Source organism: Lepisosteus oculatus, chromosome 4, assembly GCF_040954835.1.
Source record: "Lepisosteus oculatus isolate fLepOcu1 chromosome 4, fLepOcu1.hap2, whole genome shotgun sequence".
NCBI lineage: Eukaryota > Metazoa > Chordata > Actinopteri > Semionotiformes > Lepisosteidae > Lepisosteus > Lepisosteus oculatus.
This window is the reverse complement of record NC_090699.1, coordinates 7,879,682-7,902,142: the sequence shown is the minus strand read 5'-3', so window position 1 is coordinate 7,902,142 and position 22,461 is coordinate 7,879,682. Positions and strand designations below refer to the sequence as shown.

General features: G+C 47.4%; 1 protein-coding gene across 1 annotated transcript in view; it reads right to left on the bottom strand.

The window, feature by feature from the left end:
* Nucleotides 1-21,262, bottom strand: part of nectin4a (nectin cell adhesion molecule 4a) — a 69,302-nt gene extending 48,040 nt beyond the window's left edge. Inside the window, exon 1 of the mRNA XM_015339090.2 lies at nt 20,807-21,262. Within this exon, the coding sequence (XP_015194576.2) occupies nt 20,807-20,885 (79 nt within the window). The 5' untranslated portion in view covers nt 20,886-21,262. The remainder of the gene's footprint in view (nt 1-20,806) is intronic.
* Between the last annotated feature and the right edge of the window lie 1,199 nt (nt 21,263-22,461).

Genomic DNA, 22,461 nt, shown 5'->3' with positions numbered 1-22,461 from the left:
CTCCCACAGTCCAAAGACAAGCTGGTGGGTTAATTGGCTTCTAGGAAAACTGGCCCTGGTGTGGGTATGTGTTTGCATCTCTGTGTATTCTGTAATGAACTGGTGTCCCATCCAGGGTGTAACCTGCCCTGTGATCCTGTACTGGATAAAGTGGTTAGAAATTGGATGCTTGGATGGATACTGTGGCCAAGACACCAAAGAGCAGGGTGAAATTTTTGAGTTCGTCCCCTGCCTGACCCTTATTGTGTCTTTTCTGCAGATACCCAGACCCTGTGAGGGAAACACAAATAAAAAAGACTGTAATCGGCGACTGTCTGCTCACAGGGCTCAGCCTCTCATAAACAACTCCCTGCTTAAACCCCGCCGGGATTTGGGAGCCGAGACGTGTATCAATTAGTGTCAAAAACTTCTGAGAGGGGCCAAAGACGACGAACACAAAAACAACATGTCTTTCAAGAGTCCAATTTTGGGATAAGACACGTTTTATGTTGTTTGAAATATGAGGGGTGTTGTCTCCTGCAACCCAGCATAATTGAGCCCCTAGACTGGGTAATATTATAGTCCTCTTTCGTCTCTCTCTTACGCACTGAATCCCACCAGGTTATTCTGAACCACGGTGGTTTCTGTACTTGGAATGGAGGAAGGAAAAAGGAAACAACTGTAAGGGAGACAGGTGCTCTTTGTGAGCAGGGGACCATTGAAGAAACAAGCACATCTGTCTAACGAGGCTGCTAAGATCCCGTTTAAACATCATGGGAGCTCAGACACCTCAGTGCATTTTAGATTCTGTTGTCCCTGCCTGAAACCCGGTTTCTGGTGATTTATCAGCAAGTCAGCACACCTCTCAGACAGCGCTACAAAACAACTCCCAGTGCACGAGCACAGTGACTTGGTGGACACTGCAGTCTGTCCAGACCTCTGACTAGCCCTGTCTGGAGCATTTTGGGAACTGCCAAGCCTGGACTTTAATCCCCAGCTCTTCAACTAAGCTCCCTCCACCTGCTGGGACACGAACACAGCTGTGGGTGTTGTCTCTGCAGTAGGGGGCTCATGGGGGGTAGCCTGCCCCCTAGTGGCCGCAAGACATTCTGAGTTAAAGTGGAACTGCAGTCCAAATTCTCAGGACGGTTATTCAATCTCGGTAATAACATAAATTCACTGATAGTGTAGAAAAAAAAACGTTACAAATACTGAATCAAGCGCAAAACATGTGAACTTTGTGAAAGCACCCCTGGTCTCGAGAACTGTGATGTGAAGTAGCCCTTCCTGCTCACTAGTCACTGTAATGACTAATGTGATGTATGAGTGCATAAGTACAGGTTGTGCAGAAGACAATTCACCGCAGAAATGTTCCAATTTAATCCGCATGCAGAGTTGACCAGTAAGCAGTATTTGTCATCAAAACCGTCTCGGAGTCGAGAGCAATATTTCTACCGGATTAAAAGAGATGTATTCACAAGCCTGCTTGTTTACAATGTAATAAGGCCACAACACAACTCCGGACATATTGTTGCCTCATTCTGAAATGTAGACTATGACGCTGGGCATACCTGGAAATCTCATCTATTTTCTGATGTAAATTGGAGGTTTTACACGTTCCTGTGTACATTTTACTTTCATTGTGGTTTGAAAGGCGCACATCAATGCTGATTCTTTCTAACTCCAAAATATAAAAAGAGCATTATAGGTCCCCTTTGAAAGCGAATGCTAAACGAGACTCAGTGTCCCCACTCCTTCCAGTCACTCCACGGAGGACAGAGAAGGGTCTGGTGGGTTCCCGTCCCTGCATTAATTTTCCCGTTTCGGAATGCTCGGAGCTTGGGATGCTCGGCAATATGGTCAATAAGTGCTGAATTCATACATAGGGATGTCATGTTAAAATTGTGCAACGCATAAGTATAGACTCATGTGGAGTACAGTGGACAATTTTGGTCACCACCAAAAACTTTCACAAAACAAAATGCTGCTCTGGAATCATTCTAGAGAAGAGCAACCACTTGGATTTCTGGGTTTAAGATAAGATCACTTTATTAGCCAGATACACTTTCTTGCATTAGGAATCTGTTGTTTTTTTTTGCATACCCCAGCTTGCTCCCCATGCGACACACAGACAGGGAGAGAGAAGCTGAGGGTCAGAGCGCAGGGTCAGCCATTTATACAGCACCCCTGGAGCAGCTGGAGTTAAGGGCTTTGCTCAGGGATCCAGTGGAGTAGGATTATTCTACCAGCTGCAAGATTTGAACTGGCAACCTTCCAGCCACAGGCGCAGGAGCAGATCCTCAGCCACAGTGCCACCGTTCTGCCCCCTAGGAGTGTTTAGGGGAATCCCCAACACTGACAGGCTGAAGGCACTGGACCTGTTCAATTTTGAACAGAGAACACTACGATGGGACCACATGAATGAGTCACAGATTGTTTAATTAATCTGTTGTGGTCTGCCGTGTTAATTATTTGAATACGCTGATGCCCGTCATTCCATTTTACAGGCCCTGTGAAGTCCAGATCACAAATCCTGATTTACCACTAGGTTCTGAGGCAAAGCTGAGAAAATCCCGTCGACCTCACAGCACTGTAAATTTGAGTATCGGAGCCAGGTTTCTAATTTCTGCAAAGGAAAGTGCTGTGGAGCTTAATCATTTCATGCGTGGCAACCACGTGACCTGCTCTGTGGAACGCATTGGGTTGTGGGTAGCCGAGATATCTTTTCCATTCTCAAAGGACTTTAATTTTTTTTTTCCAAGTTTAAGAGCCAGAAACATCAGCTGAGGCCGCAAGCAGTACAGAGCATTTGGTCCCGGAACCTGATGGGTGATGAATTGGATTTCTGAATGCTCATTTGGCCATTTCTTTTCTGACAAAAAAATGTCGACATAGAAAGAACACCAGCTGATGAGCCCACATCTGAAGTTCGTTTCTAAACAATAAAAATGTAAATGAAACTAATTTAATGTTAAATGAAACTACAGTAGAACATGCCATTTTAGTAAAACGTAACACATCCTCTCTAAAGCATTTAACCACATTTTTCTTAGCCTGACAAATACACATGCGGATGCACATGTTTTTTCATGGGTTTTAAAAGTCACACTTTTCATATGTAGAAACCTGACTTAGACATAACTTTAAAAAGATTCAAATTCCTCCTCATATTTCCATAAGCAGATTGTACATTCTGGTTATACTACTTTTTTCACCACAGTTAATAAAAAATTTTTGAATTTCATAAATTCAACACCATTATGGGGCGGTGCAGTGGCTCTCGGCACCCGGCAGAGGAATCCTACTCCGTTGGGCCCCTGAGCAAGGCCCTTAACCCCAGCTGCTCCAGGGGTGCTGTATAAATGGCTGACCCTGCGCTCTGACCCCAAGCTTCTCTCACCCTACCTGTGTGTCTCATGGAGAGCAAGCTGGGGTATGTGAAAAGACAAATTCCTAATACAAGAAATTGAATATGATCAATAAAGTGATCGTATCTCATCTTTATGAAAGATCAACTTGAAGATGAATACTGTTATAACTGTACAGCAGAGAAATGCAAATTTTAACTGACTGCAAATTTTTAATTGACTGCTTCAGTCATAGCATATTAGAGTACCTTTATGTCTGGATTTTCTTGGAGTTTGAAACTGCGCTTTGGATTATTTGCAGGCATGGATAAGTAATACAGTGATAGCAGGAACACATCACATCACTGTCTAAAATCAGCAATGTTGAGGACTTCCTGGTAAAATAAAGTGGACAGCAGCCATATCACCCTGCAGCTCCCAGCTGGCAGCCCCACTGGAGCTCAGCAGGTGTGAGCCTGGTCAGTATCTGGATGGGAGACCTCCTGGGAAAGCTCAGGTTGCTGCTGGAAGAGGAGTTAGTGGGATCCAGCAGTCTGTGTGGGTCCTAGTGCTCCAGAATAGTGAGGGGACACTATTCTGTTAAAAAAAAACATTGTCCTTCAAAACACATGTAAAACCAAGATCCTGACTTCCCACTCTCAATAAAAATCCCAAGGTGCTTCTCAAAAAAGAGACAGGGTCTCCCCCTGGCCTTTACCAGTCATGGTCTCCTAATAACCCCCATCTCTGAACTGGCTTCATCACTCTGCTCTCCTCCCCACTGAGAGCTGGTGTGTGGGGAGAGTACTGGAGCATCAACCAGGTGGGGCTGCACACTGGTGGGGGTGGAGGGAATCCCCATTACCTGTACAGCACTTTGAGTTCCAGAAAAGCGCTATATAAGTGTAAGGAATTAGTATTATAATCATGACCAAATGAAGCTGTGAGAGCATGTGCTTCAAGCATTCAGAATGTTTCAGTGGGACTGATAAAGTCGTGCAAGGTGACAGCAGCAGTGGAAGTTAAAAGGGAGGGGCAGATTTAAGCCTGAACAGAGGAGGAGCCTGGGAAAGAGCTGTCCAGCCACATAGCCAGAGAGACAGTATGGGGATCTATGAAGAACTGGCAGGACTAGAGTCTGCGATCAATCACCTTCTGTCAACCAAACAGGATGGGAATAACCTCTTCTTGTCTGAGCACTTGGGGGTAAATGGGGGTGACAGAGTAACCTGATGCCTGATCAAAATAGAAATGACGGCTCTCACCTAGGTCACCCCAAGTCTATGCCATTGCCTACTCGTAGCGTGGAAGTTTAGCCTACACGCGGGCACCCCCGTTAAACTCTCTGTGGCTTCTGGCTTTTCACAGCCTAACCGCCATGGCCCAGGAGAATCGGATTGTGGCTGAAGATGGCAAGAGGAGGGGCCGAACGCCTTAAGATGGCAGCCTACTGTTCCCCCAATCATAATTGTTCCTGAAACCAGCAAAAATCAGCACTATGATTCCATGAGACGGCACCATAGCAACCCGACTGACTGACTGTCTGAGCACTTCTGTTCTCAAAATCTGGAAAAGAGTCCTCATTGAGAAAAAGGGAACAAAAAGTGCACTCAAACCCATCTAAAGCCGAACCGCGTCCGCGCTAAAGAAGGATATTTCCGTCTGGTCACAACAAAACGATGTTCAGAGTGTGTTCCTGCAGGGTATCGCTGATAAAGTTGCTTCTTTTTCTTACATCGGCGTGCCACACCAGCAGTGAACGACACTTTCAAAGAGGAATTTTCGCTTTCGCACAGCGACACAGAAAACAAAAAAAACGACGTCTTCCACGCAGGCCAACCTTCGGACGAGCAGTAGGAGTGAGGGCCGTCGTGGACCGCACAGAGACAAGAATCTGGAAGAATGAGGTCTGTCCACATTCCCCGGATAAGTGCCAGGCCGTGCTGACGTACAGTACCTTGTTTTGTTTCTACTCAAAGGAAATGAATAATTTGCGTCTCTTGTGCAGACAGATGACTGCAGTGTTAGACAGAGACAGGGCGAAGGACACCGGCACGAAAATTCAAACACTCCTCCCTTCCCAGCATGACGAAACTGGGTTTCTGTTGTCCTCCCCATTTCTCAGACTGGGTATGAAATCTGGGTAACACGATAGATTTATTGACCGTCTAGAAAATAAAATGATACACTTCAAAATTGTGAACTTTGTGAAAGTACTGTATTGTCACCATGTTGTCCCACACCCCTGGTCTCGCCACAGGTGAGAGTGAGAGTCTGTGGTGATTACAATGTGAAGCAGCCCTTTCTGCTCACTAGTCTCTGTAATGACTGATGTACTGTGATGTAAGTCCAGGTTGTGCAGCAGACGTTTCACCACAGAAATGTTCCAATTTGATCTGCAAGCAGAGCCAACAAGTAAGTATTTGTCGACAAAACGGTCTCGAAGTCGAGAGTAATATTTCTATTGGATTAAAAGAGACGGATTCACAAGCCTGCGTGTGTACAATGTCACAGGGCCACTTCACCTCAGTAAAAGTTTTGTTGCTTCGTTCTGAATTGCACACCTGGACCTTTAGGCAACATTATGATGTAATTGGAGGCTTTCCATGTTACTGGGTCCATTCTCCTTTCATTGCAGTTTGAAATGCGTTCATCGATGCCGATTCTTTCTAACCCCGAACGTTGCAGTTCCCCTTCAACAACGTGAACCCCTTCATCACTGTCACAACTGATTGGAACCAAAGGCTCCGGAAAACAGGTGGCTAATAACTGCCCTTATCTTGGGGCTGACTGGGGTCGGGGTTCCTCAAGTCCCAGGGCACAACAGGCTGAGCAGCGTAGGGGGTTCAGAAAGCTGTTCGCTGTTGGCTGTCCCTGATCTCCCATACAACAGCGCCGCCCTTGTGGCACACTTAGCCCCTGAGCATTGCACCTGTCCCTCTTCCAAGGCCTTAACATTGCCATTTGTGCAATGGGGGCACACCTCACACCTGAGGAAGGCTCCACGTCCAAAATGTTGTATTTTCTTTCTTCTCTTTCCAGCATGGAATAAACCTATTACTTGTTTCCTTCGCATGCTGATGCAGCTCCCCACCTGAACATATTTAAGATCAGATCACTTTATTAGCCATATACAATTTCTTGCACTCGGAATGTGTCTTTTTCACATACCCCAGCTTGCTCTCCATGAGAGGCACAGACAGGGAGCAAAGCTTGCTCAGGGGCCCAGTGGAGTAGGATTCCTCTGCTGGCCATGGGATTTGTACCGGCAACCTTCCTGCCACAGGCGCAGATCCTTAGCCACAGTGCCACCGCTTGCAATAGGTATAAAAGATATAATGTACTTCTAATAGGTGTATTACAGGTTGACACTGATCTGTTTAACTTTTACAAGGATTTTCCATGGATAAGATGAGATGGCACAAGATGGAAGAGAGAGGAGAATCAGCTGAGAACCGGCAAACTCCAGACAGGGGCAGGGTATGGAGGGAGGGAGGGATTAAAAGGGAGAACTGTTAAGGAAATAAATCAATTACATATTGCCCAAATTAAAAACAAAACAGATTATATAGTAATGTTTGTATCCTTCTTAGTGATTAAGCCTTCTCTGGTAAACCGATCTAAGTGCTTAATTTAATTCAGGAGGACGGGACCGCATTTAGCAAAATGGGTGCATTCAAATCGTAAGAATAGGGTAAAGCAACAAAGCCCTGCTGTCTGCTTTGTGAGCTCGTTTGTGATTCTCTCTGTGGGAGCCGTCAAGCCCTCTCAATTAGCATCACTTAAGGCAACACAATACTTCAGCAGATAAGCGATCAATATACTCAAAGAACCTGCTCCACAGCTCCCACCCGGACACACGGGAGGCTTTGCATTGTGAAGCAGGAAGAGTCAATCATTGACAGCCTACCCCTCCCAACCTGAACTGGAATCCATTTAAAGTACACTCCCAGCTACCCACAGCTCGGTTACGGGCTCGAGGGGTCTGCTAGGCACCTAAGTCATCGCATTTCCTGTACCTGTCCATACCGTGAGGTCAGACCACAGGGAGCAGGGTGCAAGGGTACAGAGCCAGCTGTTACGTTTCAGTGGCATTCCCAGCATTCCACGTGCTGCACTGCACTAAGAGAGGAACCTCAGAAACCGCCTTCAGGCCGAATATGGATTTTCATTATTCACACATAGAACATAAATGCAAATGAAGGAGACAGTCACTGGGGTATGGTGGGAGATTTCGAGCAGCTGGTGTCTCTCTGCAGATCAACTGCATCTACTTTATATCACGCTCTGTGCTGTATCACCCTGTAACTCACAGCTGGCAGCCCCACTGGAGCTCAGCAGGTGTGAGCCTGGTCAGCACCTGGATGGGAGACTCCTGGGCTAGCTCAGGTTGCTGCTGGAAGAGGTGTTAGTGAACCAGTAGGGGGTTACTCACCCTGGGGTCTGTGAGGGATCTAATGCTCCAGTATAGTGAGGGGGGCACTGTACTCTAAAAAGGCTCCTTCCTTCGTATGAGACGTAAAACTGAGGTCCTGACTCTCTGTGATCATTAAAAATCCCAGGGTGTTTCTTGACAAGAGTAGGGGTATTACCCCCGGTGTCCTGACCAAATTGCCCCCTAGCCTTTACCAGTCATGGCCTAATCTCTGAACCGGCTTCATCACTCTGATCTCCTCCCCACTGAGAGCTGGTGTGTGGCGAGAGTACTGGATCATCATCCAGGTGGGGCTGCACATTGGTGGTGGTAGTGGGATTCCCCATTACCTGTAAAGAGCTTTGAGTGGAGTGTCAAGAAAGGCGCTATATAAGTGTAAGGAATTAAGGAGTTATTTATTACTCTACCCCTCCCTGGCAGAGCTCTGCAAATTCAACAGGCAGCTGAGCTAATCTGTACCTCCTGATCCTATTGAGCCAACCAGGCCATGGTCTGGGTTTGAACCCGACTCCACAACACAGCCCAGGGCTGGGTGTGCGATCCTGCAACCCAGAATCCTTTGCCAAATGACGTGCTTGGAAATTACTAATTACCAACGCAGCCCCTTGACAGCGGATGTTTTGTCAAGGAGTGAGATCTTATATGCACCCTACGGGCTCTGTGAATCATCGTCCTCCGTCGGCTGCTGCAGACATTTAGTCAGTGGCCCCAGCAGTGCCCTGGGAATCTCTCCCGTCCTCTGGGAAATTCAAGGGTTGACGGGATACTCCCTCTTGGTCACCTGGCCACTGTCAGCTGAGCCCTCCCTCTTCCACTCAGACAGATCTCCATCCTCAGATCACTTTATTGGCCATATACGATTTCTTGCAGTAGGAATTTGTCTGTTCACATACCCCAGCTTGCTCTCCATGAGACACACAGACAGGGTGATAGAAGCTTGGGGTCAGAGCGCAGGCTCAGTCATTTATATGGAGCCCCTGGAGCAGTTGGGGTTAAGGGCCTTGCTCAGGGGCCTAACGGAGTAGGATTTCTCTGCCAGCCGGGCCTTCCAGCCACAGGCGCAGATCCTTAGCTACAGAGCCAACACGCCGCCCCAGAAGCCACTCGAAAAGCTCCCCAGTCCTAGTTCTGAGACTGATTCCCACAGGGCAGCAACAGAGTTGACCATTTTGCGTCGACTGTGCTTTGGAACCAGAAAGACATTGTGTTACAAATACACGAGAGAATCTAGAAGGTATAAACGCCAGTTAGCTACTATATCTGCAGATCGTATCCACTCTGCTTCAGTTTCCGTTATTATTTTAAGAAGTCTGTTTTTTTTTCCTACAACACAGTGGCTTCAGCGTGCTGTCGAAACTCATATCAGAGCCCCTTAGCCCACACAACGTGTCAGCTTGGCTTTTCGTAGATTGATCCTGACAGACAACAACAGAAGGGGCGGAATGGTAACTCCCTTTCCCCTCTCCCTGAGGCATTTTCCAGAAGCTCATCCCGTCTTTTTGTCCCCCCACAAAGCTCGCCGCCCGGAGCTGCAGCTCCGCTAACGTCTGTAAGAGCTGAGCCCCAGACACGCCCGTGTCATCGCCTTGAAAGTTTTTACGGGGCACCGTACAACTTGATAGTGCGTTTTTGCCTCTCGTAGAGAACAGGAGAAAAGGTGTGAGCGCAGCACGACAGAGCTTTCACGGGGAGGAAAATGGGTTTTCGTTTTTAAAGGAGGAAATGGACTGACGTGCAGGGATGCCGTATAAATGGCTGACCCTGCGCTCTGACCCCAAGCTTCTCTCCCTGACTGTGTGTCTCATGGAGAGCAAGCTGGGGTATGTGGAACAGACACATTTCTAATGCAAGGAATTGTATATGGCTAATAAAGGAGAATGATGTCCAAACTAGAGGCCATCATGGACAACTTCTCCCATCCCCTCTATGACAGGCTTGCAGAAATGAAGAGCACGTTCAGCAATAGACTGATTCATCCACGGTGCGACAGGGAGCGCTACAGGAGGTCATTCTTGCCGTCTGCCATCAGACTGTACAACGCATCCACCTTGCGTCTTGGCAGAGGCAACAGCGACAGTGACCTGTTTCTGGACTAAACGCATATACACATATACTGCTACATCTGTTCTCTTTCTTTTTCTTTTTCTTTTTCCCGTTTACAACCACTTTTGTGCAATATATGCCAGGGACCTGTGCAATACATTTATATTTATATTTATATCTATGGTTACATCTATATTTATATTCATACGTGTGATACGATTTTCTGTGTACTGTTCTGTTCTAGTTTCCTCTTGTGTGTCCGGACTGTGAGTAACTCTTGTATTGTATTGTATGTATTGTACTATTAGTATATAATTCGTTACACTGTGGCTGTGTTGTGTGTGTTAAGCTGCTGTTGCACTGCAATTTCCCTCACGGGATCAATAAAGTATCTATCTATCTAAAGTGATCTCTTATCTTAAATGAAACCAAAAACTGAGGTGCGCTGCATGTCGTGAGCTGTTCGCAGGCCGATCTCAAGAGCACGGCAGGAGGGGAGCGGAAAAACAAAGCCATTAAATTTCTGGTTCGTCCTGTTCGGCGTGCTAGCTCTCTGCCGGAGAGCAGAGAGAGGTCTCTCCTCTCTGGCGCTCGCCGAAAAACACAATGACATCAGCGCAGCGCCGGGGGAAGGGATGGCAAATTATTCCACCCCACCCCATCAAGCCCCGGGTGTGATCACGTCCATTTCCTAAAGTTCACAGCAATTAACGACCCATTGTTCAGCTGCTGCTTTTAGCCAGTGATCTGGAAAGGCTGAGGGTTACAGAAGTGTGGGCGACGGCTGTACAAGGCTTAGTTTTGCATCTCATCTGACGGGCAAAACACTGGAAGGCTCAGCAATGAAGCAATAGTGCAGGGTGGTGAGTTAAGCATAATTGCCTTTGGGTGGTGAGATCATTGAAAACTGAGAACGGGGGGCACTTCTTTACACAAAGGGTGGTGGGTGTGTGGAACAAGTGTGTGCCCAGCCATGCAAGTCACATCTGGATGAGATCACTGGATCAATTAACTACTTACTATCAAATTGGCTACATGGGGCAAAATGGCCTGCTCTCTTCTGTAACTTTTCCCGCGTAATTGACTGGGATCACATGTAGAGTCTGTGGCAGAGCTGCAGCCTGGCTCCTAAGCCTAACTCCCTGGTTCCTGGTATAAAGCTGTTTACTTAACAAATGGACTTTTAACCCTCTGATTACAAAGAACACCTTGCTTTTGAGCTAGAGGAGCCAATTGAGTCATTTGTCAACCTTGGCCCTGAAGAGCCCCTATCTTAAAGCCTTTAAGAGTTCCTTAAATTAACACCTAAGGATTACATTAATCTTAACTAAATAAACCAAGATAGCTCAATCTAAGCAAACTGAAAAGCTCTGTTAAGGATGAAAACCAGAACTGGCCTGCTGATCTCCAGAACCAGGGGTAGCACAGTCTACTTGAGACTTTTTTAATGTTTCTGCCTGACTAGTACTCTAATTGTAAATGTACCAATTCAATTCAATTCAATGTATTTGTATATAGCGCCTTTCACAACACGGTTGCCCCAAGGCCCTTAACAAAGCTGTGTGACAGTACGTGACATTACAATACAGAAAGAGAACAGGCCAGAAGACAAAGGAGAGTAACCAAAAACTCCTCTGATAGGAGAAAAAGGACCAATGTCTGTGGCTTCACTCTCAAGATGAAGTACAATGGGGTTCTGTGGTTTGAGGAATACTCCGGCGGGTCAGCTTGATTTTAATGCTGCACTGTGTGGTGGGTGAGTGCAATCTTTCACCTCGCGTATCACATGTCCTGGGACAGCCAGTCTCCAGCCCCCTAGGAACGCGGCCTTGTGTCACAGCATTGTATTATGAAAGGACAGGCACTAGCTTCACCACTGTCACCCATTCATCCATTTTCAGCCCACTTCTTCCAAAACAGGGTTGCGGAGGAGCCGGGGCCTATCCCAGCATGCAATGGGCGCAAGGCAAGGTACGCCCTGGACGGGACGCCAGTCCATCGCAGGGCACTCAGACACACACTCTCACACCAGGGCCGATTTTCCCAGGAGCCACTTAGCCCACCAGTATGCCTTTGGACTGTGGGAGGAAAACCAGAGCCCCTGGAGGAAAACCCCTTTCAAACAGAGGGAGAACACGCAAACTCCACACAGATAGCAGCAGGCCAGGAACTGAACCCAGGGCTCCAGCCCTGCAAGGCAGAGAGACGAGACCATTTTTAGTTTCAGAAGGAAAAAATGCCTTTGGAAAAGGACACAGCACAGCTTGAGTTCTATCTGGAGTCAATATGTTTTAAATGAAATCCCTTTTCTTCTTGCCTCTTTAAAGATGTTGCTTGTGAAACGGTTGAGGTCAAGGACTGTGAGGAGAAGCTCATTCAGTATAAGAGCCACCACCCAGTTATTGTATAGGAGGCTATGGCCTTGAGTATGAATTCAGATAAGATAAGATCCCTTTATTGGCCGTATACAATGTCTTGCATTAGGAGTGTGTCTTTTCTCAGACCCCAGCTTGCTCTCCATGAGACACACAGACAGGGTGAAAAGCTGGGGGTCAGAGCTCAGGGTCAGCCATTGTACAGCACCCCTGAAGCAGCTGGGGTTAAGGGCCTTGATCAGGGGTCCAATGGAGTAGGATTCCTCTGCCAGCCATAGGATTTGAACCCGCAACCTTCCAGCCACAGGTGCAGATCCTGAAACACAGAGCCACCACCTCACCCCCATCCACCTGTGTCATGTTAGCTCACAGGCCAGATTATTAGGACCCAAGCCCCTCTCCTCCTGGGATCAGTCCCTGGGAGGATTTCAACCCAGGCGAGTTACAGCTGTTATACTCATGAGCCAGTCAAGTACCGAGCTGTGTAGAAGGGCGGAAATGCTAATTTGATTTGTGACCACCTGAAATTATGTCATAATTAATAATAAGGTATAAGTGTGAAGAAAGGCAACGTGGTGGAGCAGGGCGCACCCCGCAAGACTGGGGCCCTGGGTTCAATTCTAGACCCGGGGTTCATTCTGTGTGGAGTTTCTGTGCGTTTCCTCCCACACTCCAAATAAATGCTGGTACTGTAGGTTAATTGCCTTCTAGGAAAATTAATCCTGGTGTGTGTGTGCGTGTCCTACAATGGACTGGTGTCCCGTCCAGGAAGTAACCGGCCCTGCGCCCATTGCATGCTGGGATAGGCGTTTCTCAAACCAGGCCCTATCTACATTTCTCTGGGGTCCTCCAGGCTGTACCCCGTGAGAGGGGAATCCCCAGAAGAAAAAAAAAGCCCTGCTCTGCTGCCCTTACAGTTGGGGGGGTGGGGGGATTGGACTCCATTCCTCCGAATTCCCCCCCCAAACTGAACTCTTTCAGGTTTCGGAAGCGGTTGAGGCAGGACTAAGCCGGCGGGTGGGGGGGTTATTTCCACAGTGAAAAGCAGAAAGAAAGAAACAACACGGGACTTCGGCAGCAGAACCATCATACCAGGAAAAAGCTGCCACCGCCAAAAAGGCGTCCCCCCTCCGTCTTTCTGCCTTTCAGCGCGGAATTAACCTCGGCTTGTTCTCTGGCAACAAACGTCCTACGACATAGCTCCGCACTCGCACGGCAGAAAAGGCTCAAACCGAAAGGTTTGCTCACTTCGTTTATTGATCCGAGGCGCGCCAATTAACGCGAACTTTAGAACTATAATACTGGGAGTCTCCTTCTTGTTATCACACCCCCCCCCCCCCACACACACACATCGAGGTGGGACGCCTCCAGATTTTGAAAAGGCAAAACGTCCCAGCCGGGGAGAGGTTGAGAGCAGCCAGCCGTCAAACAGGGTGTGTCCGCCTAATAAAAGAGGTGATGACTGTTTATCGCCCCGACTTTCAAAGAGCCGATAAACGCGCTCGACTTTCTTCTCCCTCCAAACGAACTCCCGGCTAATTTTCCCAAAACTGTGTTTAAGCGGTAAAACAAAGTAATTTCTCCTTTTCCGCGTCTCTCTTGTCTAATGGCCTGATTTTAAACAGTGTTTAGGGAGAAAAGAGAGAGTGTGTGGTTTGTGTGTGTGTGTGGGGGGGGTAAATTTGGACGGGAAGGAAAAAACCATTTAAGATGTACTTAGTGAACGAATAAAAAAATGTATTTATCTCCGCATGGCAAACATTCTTCAGTAAGAGTCCCGGCTGTTCCAAGGCTTAACGGTGTCAAATCCCTCTTTTGTGCTGTTGGGTTTTGTACGCAGGTGAGAATGCAGCCGTCAGATGGAAAGCCTTTGAGTTGAGCTGATCGCTCAGTATTTGGGAATTAACTGGGGGGGGGGAGGTGTTAATGTCTTAGTGGTTACAAGCTGTACAGGCGAGACTGTGAGGGATTTTTTTTATTACCCGCAGAACTACAGGGGTGGTGTGGTGTCTCAGTGGTTAGCATTGTTGCCTCACGGTTCCTGGGGGTATTGTCTGCCTGGAGTTTGCACGTCCCCCCCGTGTTTGCGTTGGTTTCCTCCGGGCGCTCCGGTTTTCCTCCCACAGTCCAAAGACATGGTTAATTGGCTTCTGGACAAAAATGGCCCTGGTGTGATTTGGGAATGTGGAAGCAGCTACTGATGATCTTTTACCACAGCACCATAGAAAGCGCTCTCACTGGTGGCATCACGGTGTGGTACAGCAGTACTACCATGCATGACAAAGACGCACTACGGAGGGTTGTGGCAATGGCGCAGAGGGTTACAGGATGTTACCATCAAACGACGAGATTCACACCATCCTCTGTCGCAATAAAGCCCTGATCCATCATTCAGGATCCCAACCATCCTGGCCATAAACTGTTCTCCCCCCTGTGCTCTGGCAAGCAGTACTGCACTGTTAAAGCACAGACCACTAGGCTGTAGAACAGCTCCTACTCTACTGCAGCTCACATCCTTAACAGCTAACCGCAGTGCCTGAGACTCAGCACATGTCTGCACTCTGCACTTGGACTTTCTGCCAGATTTGTATCGTTCTGCTTACTTATTGTCTGTACATGCTGTCATTATTACTTACTGCTCTGAAATGTACTGCCTAATTTGTGTGGTGTTTGTCTGTTGTGCTGTGCACGTCCGGAGAGAATCCCATTCCAGACGTACATATGGCAAATAAACTCCTCTACCTCCGTCATGGATGGAACATGACTACAGAGATGCGTGCATACAATTCCAGCTGGATCTCTCCTACACACCCCAAGGGTGCAAGACGAACCCAAGTGCAGCTGTCGGAAGGCCTGTCCACTGAGGCAGTCCCCACCAGAAAGTGGAGTGTGGCGGCTTTGTTTGGTGTGGAACGGGGAGACAGAACAATCTTCATAGTTTTGTTTTCTTCAAAACTGACACACAGCCCGCAGCTGAGCTCAGTCTTGATAGGCACCTTGCTTTCCATGGAAGAATTGCACTGAATGGAATTTCCCTCACTGGCCCTCTGATAAGCAATGAAGCATATTGATTACTCAGCAAAGAGAAACACATCTCAGTTTCACCTAAACAAATGTCTTTTTTTTTTGTATTCAGAATATTTTGTGGACCGTCCTAAGTTTGAATTTTATTCAAACCTCCCCACATTCCCCATTAAGGATGAGCAACAATCTAAGAGGTCTCTTTAATACATCATCTGTAGCTTACATTCAGCTGAGATGTTTTGTCTGGTCCAAACTCACCACTTGCCCCACTGGAGTTGTATTTTAAAGAGGTCTGCGACCCTCAAAAGGCTACTGGAAACCCACTGAAGCTCAGCAGGTGTGAGCCTGGTCAGTACCTGGATGGGAGACTCCTGGGAAAAACTAAGGCTGGTGCTGGAAGTGGTGTTAGTGGGGTCAGCAGGGGGCGCTCACCGTGCAGTCTATGTGGGTCCTAATGCCCCAGTATAGTGACGGGGACACTAGACTGTAAACAGGTGCCGTCCTTCAGATGAGATGTAAAACCGAGGTCCTGACTCTCTGTGGTCATTAAAAATCCCAGGCTGTTTCTCGTAAAGAGTAGGGGTGTAACCCCGGCGTCATGGACAACATTTCCCATTGGCCCTTACCAATCATGGCCTCCTAATAATCCCCATCTCTGAAATGGGTTCATCACTCTGCTCTCCTCCCCACTGAGAGCTGGTGTGTGGGGAGAGTACTGGAGCTTCATCCAGGTGGGGCTGCACACTGGTGGTGGTGGAGGGGATCCCCATTACCTGTAAAGCGCTTTGAGTGGAGTGTCCAGAAAAGCACTATATAAGTGTAAACAATTATAACGTCAGACACATTTCTGTAAGTGGCTGACAAGCTGCTGGGTGGAGCACAACCACAGAAAATTCTCTTTCACGTAAGGAGCAGAATAGTTTTACTTGCATTGCTGTCCATGTGTAAGACTGAAGTGCACTGCTGTCTTTAAGCACTATACTACAAGGTCTTAAGGCAAGCAATAATCAAACGCCAGTTTGCTCAACCAAAGCCTGGATTCAGAAGACACAAAAAGCAGATTTCTAGGACCTTCTAACCATAGTATAATATAGCCGTGTCTTTCTCTAGGAGATGGTACTCAAACACAAAAGGGGAAAAAAAGGGGTTAATGTAAAGTACAAAAACACACCGGCACGCCGATTCAAAGACCCAGATACTGCCGAATCCTTGAACAAAATCCTGTGTCAATTAGCGAAGCAGACTGCTGTCTTCTCGGGGCAGTCTGGAGGAGGGGGAATTAAGCAAACCTGTGGTTATGAACGCGGTCTGCCAAGAGTGGCGAGGAAAAGAATCTCTTCTGAGTTGTGCAAACAGCTCAGCAGCAAAGCAAACTGTTGTGCAATCTGCTGGGTACAAGAAATGCAAAGACTGTGCTGAGGCTGGGATCGACAGGCAACAGACTGGAATCACACAGGTATTCCCTGCTGCACAACTGTCTGAGACATTACAGGCACAGTCAGGAGTAACAGTCTGTGGGCCAGGAGCAGTTTACTCAAAAGCTTCACTTGCATTTTCAACTACTATAATACCTTTGGCTGCAGTTCATATTGCCTTCCTTTGGGTGTGAGAAAGCCAAGCTTGTCATAGAGATCACTTTATCGGCCATATATAATTTCTTACATTAGGAATGTGGCTTTTTGCAGACCCCAGCTTGCTCTCCATGAGACACACAGACAGGGAGAGAGAAGCTGGGGTTCAGAGTGCAGGGTCAGCCATTTATATATAGCACCACTGGAACAGCTGGGGTTAAGGGCCTTGCTCAGGGGCCCAATGGAGTAAGATTCCTCTGCCAGCTGCAGGATTTGAACCAGCAACCTTCCAGCCACAGGTGCAGGGGCAGATCCTTAGCCACAGAGCCACTGCACCGCCCGCCTTATGCCTTTAATTTATATCGCATCTTCAAATCTTTGATCGCCACTCGTCAGGATAAGCCAGACATGAGCAGCCGGCACAGAGTGCTGACAGCAGCTAAGGCATTATTTTTTATCAATTGCATCACGGGGGTGCTGTGGTTTGCACTGCTCTGGGTTTGATTCCTGGGGTGCAGTCTGCGTGGAGTTTGCACACTCTCCTTGCATTTAGATAGGTTTCCTCTAGGATGCCCAGTTACCTCCCAATTGGCTTCTGGTGAGTGTGTGTGCTTGTGTCTGTGTGTACCCTGGCATCCAGCCCAGGACGGACCCTACCTTGCACCCATTGTATGCTGGGAGAGCCTCCAGCTCCCCTGTGAGCCTGTACTGGATAAGCACTTTACAAATTGGATGGACAGATCTGTATGACTCATTGCCAGATGTTCCACCAGAACAACATTTACTCCTCTCCCTGCTCCATCCATGACACCCCAAAGCTCTTTCTTAATTCAAAGTGTGCATCTGTCATTATTAACTGTGAGCCCCAGACAAAACTGCTCAATTTGTAATAAAACTCCAGTTTCTTTGGACCCTTTAAATCCTCTTGCTTCTTAAGACCTGGAATAATTTAACTCTGATCAAACAGATAGCATGGCCCATTAAGTAATTGAGAGAACATTTGGAACAAAACTTAAGATATCCTCCTCATCCCTCCTGGAACATTCCCCCTTACTGAGACTCTGCTTGCTTCACTGATTAATTGCTGAAATAAGAGGTAAAAAATATGAAAAAACAGGGGATCTTGGGTGACCTGAATTAAGGCCAAGTTGGTGGGCTTCTGTTTTCCATTCAACTTGTAAATAAGGTCTCAATGCCATTAATTAAGATTGCACTGACTGATCTGTGGCCACCGTAGACGCACAGACTGATATACTCCTCTATTCACACAGTCTTCATTTGCTGGGGAAGGTGTGATATGCCTCTGCTCCCGTTGATCGATAAGGATGGTGAGGCGCAGGCATGCCTGTCGATCTTCCAGTCACGTAAGAGCCTCTCTCACCCAGGAACGGCTTTCTAATGTTTACAGAGGCTGGCGGAGCCCGTATTCTCCGTGTGTGTCCCGCCGCACCGAAAACAAGAGCAATTAAACTCAGTAAAACAGTAATTAAGCCACAATGTTTATGCCTCGGCCGCGGGATTTTGTCTTCACATAGGAAACGCGTTTAAACGCATGGATTTAACGTCAAATCCTCTAAAACATGATGTCACACACATGGCGGTGCCAGGCAGGAATGAAATGTAATTGCCGTAGGTGTGGAAAGCCTGCCCGCTGTTAGGGAACGGCTCAGGAATGCCGCTCTCAACTGCAGGTACAGCGGTCTGCATTGGTTCTCACTGGATTTGAGAGTCCAGGACACCGGTTCCCACGCTCCGCGCCAGGAGTCACCGGTGATCCCCCGATGAGCAAAGAAAACCCCACGCGATTACACAGTAAACCCGAACTTACACGTACGTGAGCAAACCTCCCAAGGCCGTGGCACCTCGAGGCCACATTGACAGTGACCTGTTTCTGGACTGAACAGTAAACTGATACATCTGTTCTTTTTCCCGTTTAAAACCGTTTTTGGGCAATATATGCCAGGGACCTGTGCAATACATTTATATTTATATTTATATTGTGCAATACGACTTTTTTTGTGTACTGTTCTGTTCTTTGTGTGTCCTGGACTGTGAGTCACTCTTCTTTGTGCACTTCTCACTGTACTGATTGTATTGTATTATTATTATTATTGTATCATTCCTTACACTGTTGCTGTGTCGTCTGTGTTAAGCTGCTGTTGCACTGCAATTTCCCTCAAGGGATCAATAAAGTATCTATCTAGTATTTCGTTTTCTTTTATTATGTGTTAGACGCCCCCCGCCCCCGCCCTCCCCCCCAAAAAAAACAGTAACGTAACGGGGCTCATGTCTTTCATTTGTCACTAGAGTCCTCTGGACGGGGCCTCCAGTAAGAAAACGGAATTTTGGGAATCCCAGTTGGATTTAGTTGGGACAACGCAGGGATATCGTGGATATCGATCTCCCTGTCACCTCGGTGTAGGACCTCAGTTTTACGGTTTAAGCAACCCGCCGTCAGCAAAATGGGGAGTTTTTAGGGAAAGCAGCGACAATTTGGGAAAAGTGACGAAAGTAAAAAACGAAACCGTCTTTATTCCGTTTGACTGGCGGGCGTTCGCCGTAACCTCGCCTCTCCGGCGCGGAGATGGACGATACTTCCCGACAGACAGGGAAAACAACTGTCTTGCCAAGGCAGCTACGAGGACTCGCGTTGGCACCTTGTGGCAACTTGTCGTTTGACTTCAGCGGCGCAGGCAGGGCAGCAGTGAGTCAAAACTCAGATTTACTCAATCAAACCTTAGGTAAATAATACTGGCTCACGTCAATACCAACCATCCTGTCAAAGACTGTATTTGCATAACACGCAACGGTTAAAACAACTGACACCTGCTGTTCGCCGTCGTGAGCATGGCCCTTTCGTAATGCCAGAGCGAGCCAGACTTGTATGACTTGTATTTTCCGGCGTGTTTAATTTGGATAAACCGCTCTCGAATTGCGCTGCGTGTTTGTGGATCCACCTCTGGTGGGACAAAAAAAAGTTCGCGTCTGCGCATTTGCTTTCCCTTCCATTGCTTGTTTACCTGAGCGGTGACCCTTTCTGCGCTGTTTCTGACAGAAAGGAGAACGAACAACAAAAAACCCAACAACTCTGCTGACTCTTGCCTGTTTGAGGATTCCCCACCCGTAGCTCTCTCCAGCAACCCCGCCCCCTCTCCAGATGCGAGGAATGATTATTTCTACGGCTCTTCTGGATGTGCAAGTCCAGAATCTTGAGAGTCCTTGTGAAGACTGTCCATCGCAGGTGATTACAATGTCACCGGTCACCCCGAAGGCCAAGGCAGGCCGCATTTGTACACCTTTGCAAGCTCAAGTTTATTCCTCTCCATATATGACATTCGCCAAGTGTAGCGATCAGTCCCAGTTACACCTAGTGTTTGCTAATAACCTGTATTTACACGCGTTAGGCACCACATATAAGAACATCTTGGCATCGCCTCCCCATACCCTGATCCCTAAGTGAATTCTTTCTGCGGAAAACACAGAGCAGACAAGCCCGAGCACAACGCATTGCTGAACAGAAGGAGTCCTCCAGTTTATACCGGCAGCACTCGTCTAACGCGCTCAACGTTAAAACAGACTGTGAACTCGGTACAAAGTGGCGCTCTGGTGAGTTCAGGAATACAGAGCGGTTCCAACACACAGTGGCGGTTTTCCTGCGAAACCATCCGTGTACAAACCTCCTTGTACGAAGTTAACAAACCTGCCCGCGCCTCTTGTTGAGCAGAGGCAGATCTACAAAGTGCTTTTCAAGACGCAACCAAAATGTCGTAGTCGCTCGCCTTTACCCAAAGGAAACATTTCATTCGATTGAGGTGCCCTGCGTTTGACGAACATTCAGCCAAACGCAAATGCAGCTCTTGTTACTGCTTCTGTAGCGGCAGCAAGAGTAGCAACAATATGTGAGATTGTTGTAAACGTTGTGGTTGTTTGGAATCGATATGTTTGTGTTGATTCCCTAATGTGAGGACTTCCGAATATCGAACAAACCACTTTCGAAGCGCAAGCGATCGAATTAAAAAAAAAGTGACTTACTCGGTATTCCCAAAGTAATCCAGAGTAAAACCGTCGGAATCCAGTGGTAAAACATAAATCCTCTTAGTCCGAAGCCCATTGTAAGAGCGTCCGTGTTGAATGGGGAAACAAAGGAGAACAGAACACGCAAAAAAATGTTTCTTCACCAAAGGTTTAACACGTACTTTACGAGTCGTTAATCTCCTTGCCCAACAGGACACAAACTTGAAAATCCTGCTGCAGTATAAGCAGAAACCTGAGGTCTTACAATACAATTCTCCTCCGCCGCGGAACGACTGGAAAATAAGGGGTAGAAGTAAAAAAAAGAGGCGAAAACGCAGTAATTTGATTGCAATTCCGAGGTTTCTCGGTGTCCCAAGACGTAAACTCCGAGGCGTCAGAAGAAAACGTTGGATTTGGGTTCCGTCTCACGTCCACGCCATGCTACAGCTGAGCAAGGTGAGAGACTGCGTGCGAATACACCTGTCATACTCCAGTCCCTCTCATTCTCTCTCTCCCTCCCTCCCTCCCCTGCTCCGCTTCAGCCCTCCCACACACACGAGGAATTATGAAAACAGCTCTTATTTGCTCTTAAAAGCACTTTCGGGGGAGAGTTCAAACGCTCTCCGCCGAGCGACTGAACGAGCACCTTCTTCAAAGCGAAGGATCGGGGTCTAAGCCTGTTAAAGCCAGCTGTGAAACAACGCGTTAAAAAAAAAAAACAAACAAAAAAATCAAGAAAAAAAAAGAACACGAGAAAGTCTGCAAACGAGCAGAGGCAATTACAGACCAGTCTCGCCCCCTTGGTTTTTGAGTAGCTAAGCAATCCCTCCTGAAAGATACCGGCCTATCGGCTTCGACAGCTGGGCTTGGTAGCTTGCTCCAGACTCCCGCTGCCCTTTGTGTACAGATGTGCCACCTGCAGTTTCCCGTCGCGTCCTCTCGGTTTCGCGTCTCACCGCTGGGAAGTTTCTAGGAGTCTGGACGCTCGAATCGGATCACCTCTGGAGGTGGAGATTAAAAAGGGCTCCGTGAAGCAAAATGTGTTAACTACGGGGGATACTCAATTTCATTCCGGATACAGTCTTTGCGGGGCTTTTTATGAGCTATTCCCAGCGGAGAATTATTGTAAAGGCATGTTTTGCAGTCCGTTTGATTTTTACCTCAAGTCCCTTTGCTCAGACTTGTGTAGCACCTTGAATTCCTTACTTGTACTTGATGAATTCTCTAAATATAACTATTTATTGACAGCGGGAAACGCGCTGCGCTTAATACAGCCGATTCTCAGTGTTGGTGTTATTGAGGGGCGGTATACAAGTCTCTGGACTGCGTTGTACAGTACATGACTCCTTAGCCGCCCAGTGTGCCCCAGGAGTAAATTTAACCCTTAGCTGGGCGCTAAACGATTGAGGACTTTATTTTGCCATACGTACATGTACGTGGGGATTCGTATCCGCGCTATTCTCTCGGGACGTGTACTGTACAACATACAAAACACTCACACAATGCGCACAGCACATTACAAAACAGTAACTAATAATGGATAACGACAGCTAAAACAGTGAATAATAAATAATGACGGTACCACAAAGCACAGCAACATACAACAGGTAGTACAGAACAATAAAACACAATCAATACAAGAACACGTTCACAATAAATACGCGGTAGCCAAG